This window comes from Triticum aestivum, chromosome 3D (genome assembly GCF_018294505.1).
Source record: "Triticum aestivum cultivar Chinese Spring chromosome 3D, IWGSC CS RefSeq v2.1, whole genome shotgun sequence".
NCBI lineage: Eukaryota > Viridiplantae > Streptophyta > Magnoliopsida > Poales > Poaceae > Triticum > Triticum aestivum.
In genome coordinates, this window is record NC_057802.1 from 455,078,915 (window position 1) to 455,087,811 (window position 8,897).

At 41.3% G+C, this 8,897-nt stretch overlaps 1 protein-coding gene across 2 annotated transcripts; it reads right to left on the reverse strand.

Annotated features, from left to right (window-relative positions):
• Positions 1 to 2: 2 nt before the first annotated feature.
• LOC123079605 (putative MO25-like protein At4g17270) lies at positions 3 to 4,693 on the reverse strand. 2 transcript variants are annotated; one of them, XM_044502397.1, is made up of 11 exons: positions 4,480 to 4,693; positions 3,873 to 4,037; positions 3,605 to 3,723; positions 3,245 to 3,319; positions 2,553 to 2,646; positions 2,408 to 2,467; positions 1,934 to 1,999; positions 1,756 to 1,854; positions 739 to 783; positions 540 to 642; positions 3 to 365 (listed from the first exon to the last, which is right to left on the reverse strand). In XM_044502397.1, the coding sequence occupies exons 1-11, from the start codon at positions 4,552 to 4,554 to the stop codon at positions 307 to 309; spliced, it is 960 nt and encodes a 319-aa protein (XP_044358332.1). In that variant the 5' UTR covers positions 4,555 to 4,693; the 3' UTR covers positions 3 to 306. The 2 variants fall into 2 exon arrangements, with proteins under 2 accessions (XP_044358332.1, XP_044358333.1); XM_044502398.1 differs by having other exon boundaries at positions 3,605 to 3,777; positions 4,280 to 4,498.
• Between the last annotated feature and the right edge of the window lie 4,204 nt (positions 4,694 to 8,897).

Below are 8,897 nucleotides of genomic sequence, written 5' to 3' on the forward strand. Positions count from 1 at the left end.
GGGAAAGTCACAGAAACTGGGCCGGATTGTACCGGCAATAATATTCTTGGCTCAAGTTTCGTTGATGCTACACATCATATAAAAAAGCTTTGTCTCAAAAAAAAATCACATAAAAAAGCTCACTCAAGAACGAATAACAGATCTATTTATTGTGACTTTATTATACCATCCTTCGCCGAACTGCAATGTCCTCCAAATTGACGCAGCTCTTGGAGGCTTACAGGGTGTTGGTTCTGAACTTTTGATAGGTTTGTTCTGAACTTCTGATATGCCAAACAAGTCAGAACTTCTGATAGGTGATCAGCATTACAACTTCTCGATTCGGTGAATGATCAGGTCTCTCTCCTCGTCAAGTTCATCTTCGCCTGTAAAATGGAACAAAAAAAAATTACATACGCGAGTTTTTGTGGTGGTTGACATCATGGCTTCAAGTTTAAACTCAGAACAACCAGAAGCGGGTTTCCTGACTACTCCATCCTTCTTTTGCAATTTTAAGCTGGTGTGTAATGGGCTCTAAGATGGAAACTTCACAGCACTACCTTTACTTGCAGGAAGATTGTGGAGTAGTTTCAACAATTCCTTGCGATTGTCTCGCAAAGCTTCAATAATACCAGGAGGCTTGTTTGGATTGGCAACGAACACCTAATTCCGCACAGGAAAATGGACCAACAGAAATTGTTAGAAGGAATTTGTTTGACGAGGAAATACAACGTACGTGCACTTATATAACGATGGTACCTTAAAAACGTGGAAGGCGCATATTTTGATATTTTTGCTTGAATCCTAAAAAAATGCCGGTTAGTAGTAACACTCCTACAAATAGATAGGATCTGTACACACATAATATTAGTAATATTTTTTAGAATCTTTTCACGCAAAAAATATGTATTTAATCAACGTCAAAAAAAGCTGCAAGCTTGTGTTTCTCATAAATGAAGCCTTTCAGATGTATATTCACGTCTCAACTTCCAGAGAACTGCTGGAACCTTTGCATAAGAGATAAGAGTGTTTAAGACAGTTTTTTTTTTGACAGAACCTTTTTTTTTACAGAACCTCGTAAAGAGGGCAGGGAGCTCTTGCGCACTCATATAGAAGATATGCCCAGTTCAAAAGAGTAACATAGTGCTTGAGATTTACAATGATGGACCTTAACTTAGCAGCCTATAAATACTGTTATCAAGTAGTTACTCTCTGTAGTCCAATCTACGTAGCTACCAAAAAAGCTTGTACATATGCCCCCCTTGCTGTTTTACGCTCAAAATGTATAGTTTCATACAGGTTAAGAGTCATTTATGCGCGTCTTCGAGCATTCTACACTGCTAGGTCCTGGAGTTCTTCCCCTGATCAAGCAGGACCTTCTCTGACTGTGAGAATGAACCACCCCCTGGGTCTGATTAGTGTATGTTTACTTATGCTTCAGGGTGCGTTGTGGGCGGCCATTGGCCTTTCGCCTTGTAATGCTAACTCTGTAAAACTCATTTTTTTTAATATAGGCAGATCACTGCCAGTTCCTCATTAGAAAAACGCTGACTACCTTTTATGTCTTATTAAGTTCAAGGTGGAAAAACAACTACTGAAATGGAATCTAAATAATATTACAATCTATTAATTTCCATAATATCCATAGAAAAATCATATTAGTGAGGCATTTAGATACAAACTTAACAAGAAACAGAGTACTGAATAACCAACATAAGCTATCTCATAGTCGCGTAATTCCCAGATGAACGGTAAAGTATATACTATAACTGATACCTTCAGTAGACCAATCATAATATTTAGGAAACGAACTTCCTGAATGTATCGCTTCATTATTTTAGAGTTTGAAGGCTCCAATAGAAATTCTGAAAGGAACTGAAAATACAGACACCAATTTTAGTTTCTTTTCCATGTGAATGAGATGATTAGCTAGAGCATCTGAACATAGTCTGACCTTCACCGACTGACGCCTTGTTACATAGTTAGTTGATGTTAAGATCCTTGTGTACCGTTCAAAGAACTGAACAAAATATTCTACAGTGTTAGTTACAAGAGGAATGGAACTATCCACTATGTTAAACTGTTTAGTGATCTGGTTGGCGGAGCTACGTTCGGTTCACAGGCTGCCGCCCCCCAGCTGTGCAAAACTTTGCGAGGGAAAAAAATTGCATGGGGAGGTTCTTGCGTGCCTCTGCCACTGGATAGTGACCTGGCTCAGATTTTGCTGAGTAGTAAAAGTATTTATGTAGGCATCAGGGCAAGCAACAATGAAAGTGCAACTCTTTAAGTGTATCACAAAATCAGAAAGCAGAGTCAGAGAGGTAATAATCCGACAATGATGGCATACAAAAATATGAACTCAACAATAAGAGATGTTGTTTCATGTTGATCGCATGAACACAGAATTTTTTCAGAAAAAGAGAGTGACCTGTTCGTAGTGGGAGCTCAAGTACACAGAGACAACAGTTTCATGTTTGGTAAGCAAATCCTGCAAACATCTTGTCAAGAGCGACCATTCAATATTTGATAAAGAGTAAATTTACACAAAGATAAATCTGAAAATATGGATTTACCTTGAAGGTGTTTAGAGCATCAGAAGCAATGTCGAAGTTCGGCAGCTCAACATACTCGAAAAACAGCTCAAAGCTATTGGATTCCAAGATATATCTGAAAGGGCGCTACAAAATCATATATGTGCAAAATTAATTAAACTAAGTTAAATGAACTAGTTATCTAACTATTTTCTATGTCAGAATATGTTGTGCTATTATGGTTAATAACCACTTCATCGGAGATGAACAAAACGATTCACCGAGATACTTTTGTGGTAAGGTAAATGTGAGGGACAAAGCTGTTTCGAAGGCTAACTGGATAACAACATAATAATTGTGGTGAAGAAAGAAGGACGTGTCTGGTAGATATTGAATTTGAATTAGTAAATTTAAAGTATTTTACAATTTTTTCAGAAGAAAGGAGCAATAATGCATCTAAGGCAAACAGCTTTATGGTTGTTAAATCTTTTTTTCGTAGTTAATGCTATCGACTGCAATCGATTTTTATGCACATAATCATACATAGCCAAAGATTCCTAGCATGGGAAAATTAAAATGCATCAACTTGTTCTTCATGTTATATTATTTTAAGCGTATGTCTTGTGCTACATTTATTAGCTCAGCACTTATTTACCAAGAAAAAGTTAGGTGCATATATCATGTAGTCCCAAACAAAATAATGTCCCAACTAGATGAAAATTTTGAAGCCTTACTTGGCAAGGGTTGGATGTTTTATGCATTCTCTCACCATAATCCCACAGTTTAGTGCAAGGTCCGACTTCTTGTAGCTGTTGCAAGAGTTTACCAATCAAGCTTACAAAGATACCAAGCAATTATTATTAGAAAACTGTCACAGAAGATTTAAATCATGGACTGCAAGGCTTCAAGTGCAAGACCCTTTGGAAAGTGGCAATTACAGAAGTCCATATTAATGATACAGGAAATCAAGTAAAATAAATAATGGTAAGGAAAAGCAATTTGATATACATGCAAACAGAGGATATCTTGTAAACTATCTCTGCATTCATGTTCACTGTTCCAACTGGAATTAACTGGAGAAGTAGATGACTTGCCAAACAACTAGGAAATCTAAAAGCTCCACGTGATCTTCAATATACTTCACACAGCAATAATTCTCATCAACTTTCTGCCCAAGCAAAATGCACCAGCAAATAACCAAATCTTTTCTTACCTGCAATTCAGAGCTAGTGAGTTCAGTACCTGAGTAATGCTCGCTCTGCCCCATCTAGATACATCCGTTTGAGCGTCAATTAATATGGGACGGAGGTAGTAATAGATAAAAAAGCAGAGATGAACACATTTAGTTGATAAACGACATACTCCCCAACCCAAGGAAGGCAGATTCTGAACAAAGAGGGAAAGCACGCCCTCCTTGCAAATTTCAAGTGCTATTTGCAGGACTTGCTCTTGATTCGCTCCTGCTTCTCCATCACCAGAGAGCACTTGCCGCAACGAGGAGATGTTTTTCTCAACCTCTTCGAGAGCCTGAGAAGATACACAAATTAGGAGTCATTTGTACATCACAACTGCGTTGAACAACTTACCAGAAATATATATGACTTCTTCTCTACAACATGACCAAATTGCAAACATCATCATCATCATCATGCATTATTATGATCTAGATTCTAGAGCTTGCAGCTTTCCAGAGCAGTGAAGAATACAAGCTGAGAGAAGAAAACAATATGATCATGCACACAGAATCACACAAACCCCTGAAGACTCACCCTGAAACAGGCTTTTCCTACCGATCGACCAATTTCACCAATTTATGCAAACCTTCTTTTGATCGTAACCTTTTTTACTCTCAGTTGTGCGATCCATGAATAACTGGAGCAGGCACGCACGAATGGACTCCGGCCTCATCTTCTAGCATAGGATGGGCGAGATTATATGAGGCGGCGGAGATGGGAAAGGCGATTATTACCCTGTCGCCGGTCTTGGTGGGGAGGGCGAGGAAGGAGTCCTTGATGGAGAGGACCACCCCGGCCGTCGACGCCATCCGGAAGAGGAATGACAGCTCTGTCGCTCTGTCGTCGCCTCGCCGGCACCGGAACGGAATGGTCTGTCGCGGGATCGGGCGGTCGCGGTCCTTCCTTGGCAGCGTGTAGCTTTTGCGTTTTAAACCTTCGCTTTCTTTCTTACACTTCGTATGCTTTTTTTAAGGGCTAAAGTGGAGTCGATCATCTACACAGGGCTTTTTGAGAGAGAGAGAGGGGGGGGGGGGGGGGGGGAGAGAAAAACTAGGAGTTGATCACTCTAAATAACTCTTACAACAACAACAAAAATCGTGAACCAACTTATGGTTGGATGGTTAGATGGATAATGGTATCCTCAGTCCACTAGGGTTCAAGTCCTGGTGCTCGCATTTATCCTGAATTTATTTTAGAATTTCCGGCGATATGCAAATACTGATGGAGCTAAATCTGGTAGATTGAGTTTTTGACGAATCTGATACGTCACAATTCTCAAATGTATATGTAACTTTTTATTGTTAAATGCAATTATGCTATCACTTTCATATACTTTTTATATCAATTCATATTATTTTTCCGGACTAACCTATTAATTTAAGGCCCAGTGTCAGTTCCTCTTTTCTTCTTGTTTTTGGTTTAGCGGGAAAACAATATCTACCGAGATCAAAATACGTTGTTGATTTAACACGTTTTTCTTTGGGCAACAAGAAACACTGAAAGCTTCGGGAAGCAACGGGAGGAGCCACGAGGCTCCCACATGAACACATGGCGCGACCAAAGAGTGGCCGCGCCACCTGACCCTGTGGGGCCCCTGGATACCACCTTAGTCCAATTTTGCCGTCGTAATTTTCTATAAATACGTAAACCATCTGTCGTACGTCTAGAAGAATTTTATCGTCGCCGCAAGTCTTTGTTCTGAAGAGATCCCATCTGAGCCCTGTTTTGGAGTTCTGCCGGAGGGGGAAGCCATTATCGGGTGGTTCTCCATCAACCTTGTCCCTTTCATGACCATGTGTGAGTAGCAGGGGCGGAGCCAGCTTATTGTTGTTGGGTTCAGCTGAACCCAACGACTTTTGTCTACTACGTACAGTACACAAGTACAAGAATTTAGTGGCGTGAACCCAGTAGAAAATCGTAGCTGAACCAACTTATGGTTGGATGGTTAGATGGATAATGGTATCCTCAGTCCACTAGGGTTCAAGTCCTGGTGCTCGCATTTATCCTGAATTTATTTTAGAATTTCCGGCGATATGCAAATACTGATGGAGCTAAATCTGGTAGATTGAGTTTTTGACGAATCTGATACGTCACAATTCTCAAATGTATATGTAACTTTTTATTGTTAAATGCAATTATGCTATCACTTTCATATACTTTTTATATCAATTCATATTATTTTTCCGGACTAACCTATTAATTTAAGGCCCAGTGTCAGTTCCTCTTTTCTTCTTGTTTTTGGTTTAGCGGGAAAACAATATCTACCGAGATCAAAATACGTTGTTGATTTAACACGTTTTTCTTTGGGCAACAAGAAACACTGAAAGCTTCGGGAAGCAACGGGAGGAGCCACGAGGCTCCCACATGAACACATGGCGCGACCAAAGAGTGGCCGCGCCACCTGACCCTGTGGGGCCCCTGGATACCACCTTAGTCCAATTTTGCCGTCGTAATTTTCTATAAATACGTAAACCATCTGTCGTACGTCTAGAAGAATTTTATCGCCGCCGCAAGTCTTTGTTCTGAAGAGATCCCATCTGAGCCCTGTTTTGGAGTTCTGCCGGAGGGGGAAGCCATTATCGGGTGGTTCTCCATCAACCTTGTCCCTTTCATGACCATGTGTGAGTAGCAGGGGCGGAGCCAGCTTATTGTTGTTGGGTTCAGCTGAACCCAACGACTTTTGTCTACTACGTACAGTACACAAGTACAAGAATTTAGTGGCGTGAACCCAGTAGAAAATCGTAGCTGACCCCATCAAAAGGCTACAAGCCCACAAGCTAATTGTCTCGCGCCCTTGATTGTTAGTGACCTGTTCTCATACGAGATGTATTATACACGGCAGCTGCTCACCCTTGATCTTTCCTATTCGATTCTCAACTCGGCTCTCTCTCATCTCTCCTGTTCCGATCGCTTCGTCGCACAATGGCAAGTAGATAATTTCAGACCACAGTGGCAAGCCAACAATTGTAACTTAAATTTGAGGTAGTGAGATTACATTGCCACATCTTGGAGTACTCCCTTGCACATTTTTCTATCTATCCAGCATAAGACGGTAATGGTTTTTATTTCTTTTCCCTAATTTTTTAATTGTTTTTTCTATAAGATCTTTGATTGATCTAGATTATAGATCAATATTTTCCAAAGTGACTAAGTTGACATTTTTCAATGTTTTCAAGAAGATGAGAAGCTACACCTCAAGCTACGAAGTAATTTGAGTACTACTCTATTATGTAAACATGTGATTTTACAATTTAATCCAATAAGTATGTCCCGCCATGCTCTGTCTTTAATGTAAGACAATAGATGTCATCTATCATATTTCTATTCGTTATGATGGTTTTGAGTGACACATTTCTATTCGTTATGTTGGTTTTGAGTGTTGTACTCGCGTTGTAAGATGTTGTAAAATTAGACTTTACATTATTTAATGAGTGAACCCAATGGCTAAATTTTCTGGCTCCGCCCCTGGTGAGTAGTTCCTTTAGGACCTACGAGTCCATAGTAGTAGCTAGATGGTTCTCTCTCTCTCTCTCTCTCTCTCTCTCTCTCTATATATATATATATATATATATATATATATATATCTTTTGGATCTTCCATACCATGTTCCCCTTATTTCTTGTTTAATTGGGATTAATCCGATGTAATGATGAATTGTGAGTTTACGATCAGATTGTTCATTGAATCTATTTCTTTGAATCTCTTGAGATTTATTTGATGTGTAATTAAGTAGCTACGTATTCTTTCCGGTCATTCTCTGTCCAAGATTGATTTGTAGATCTTCAGAGGGAGTGGTGCATAGTAGTAGATCCAATCTTGCGGTGATTTCTATATCCCAGTGGCAGAATGGGGACAAGACACGTTTTTATATTGTTGGCACTGAGGAGAAAATGATGGGGTTTTATCTTATTGCTAGGTTTCTTCCTCTCTACATTATGTCATCTTGTTTAAAGTGTTACTCCGTTTATTTTAAACTTAAAACTTTAAGATGCATACAGGATAGCGGTCTTGGGATGGAGTAATAGTAGTATATGCTGTTGGATTAACAGTCTACTTGTCTCGGACGTAATGCATATATGAGATTATGCCCTGAATGATCATAGTCATACTCGTTGCTATTCTGTCAATTGTCCAACTATAATTTGTGACCATGTCGTTTGCCTTCTTTTCAAGAGGTATACCTCTAGTGAACCTATGGCCCTGCTACGTCTCTGTCGTGCGGACGACTATCTATGGGGCCATCTTGCCCCTTTGCGATTCGACTAGGGAAATGCACAAGCACAGAGAGCAGAATCAGCAGAGAACGCAAAAGCTTTTACCCAGATTCGGGCCACCGTGAGGTGTAAAACCCTACTCCTACTTTGTTTATTGAATGTATATGAGCACAAGTACAAGGAGAACTTCCCCCGACAAGGTACAGAGAGAGCAGCCACACATGCAAGTTTTGCAAAGGGTCAGTCGCAACATGGGTCGCGGCGGAGGCGAAGCAACGTCGGTCGCCACGGCCCGCGAGCTCCATCTGAGCGACGCGCGCCGCCCAGCGCTCGGCCCGAGCACGGCGAGCGGCGGCCGTGGAAGCGATGAAACAGGAACCAGAGCGAAGCGGAAGGACTGTGGCACACCCCTACCTGGCGCGCCAAATGTCGGAATCGGGGCTTCAGGGACCCAAGAAAGGTTTGAACATTGGGGTGTGCGCACGAATCTCCCGCAAACCCTTTCTAGCTGCACGCTATCTCACGGCGATGCTCCGGCATGCTCGAGAGAGGAAGAAGAAAAACGGCTGACACACCAGTTTACCCAAGTTCGGGCCACCTTGCGGTGTAAAACCATACTCCTGCTTTGGTGGGTGGATTGCCTCGCGAGGGAGGAAGAACATCAGAGTACAAGAGAGAGAATGACTCCTGGATCCGTCCCTCCTCTATGGTGGAGCGTTACCTATACTTATAATGCCCCTGGTCCTCTTCCCCCGAAAACTCTAGGCGCGAAGGGTTGCCACAATGGCCAATTTTGAAGGGGGGCAAGAGTATAGCTTATCCTAACTAAAGGTGGTCTTCACCTGCCAAAGCTTCCTACCGTGACGTATGGGTGGGCTCGGTGATGGCCTCCATCCTGGCGAGCCCGTCGTCTTGGTATTCTTGCACCAAAGAGGCAA

Bases quoted from the DNA above. Each gene is read 5' to 3' on its own strand.
- LOC123079605 (XM_044502397.1), bottom strand. From the start codon at position 4,554: ATGGCGTCGACGGCCGGGGTGGTCCTCTCCATCAAGGACTCCTTCCTC. The intron at 3,320-3,604 runs GCAAGTCATCTA...CTCTTGCAACAG, and splicing joins TTAGATTTCCTAGTTGTTTG to CTACAAGAAGTCGGACCTTG. The intron at 366-539 runs GTAGTGCTGTGA...TCCATTTTACAG, and splicing joins CAATCTTCCTGCAAGTAAAG to GCGAAGATGAACTTGACGAG.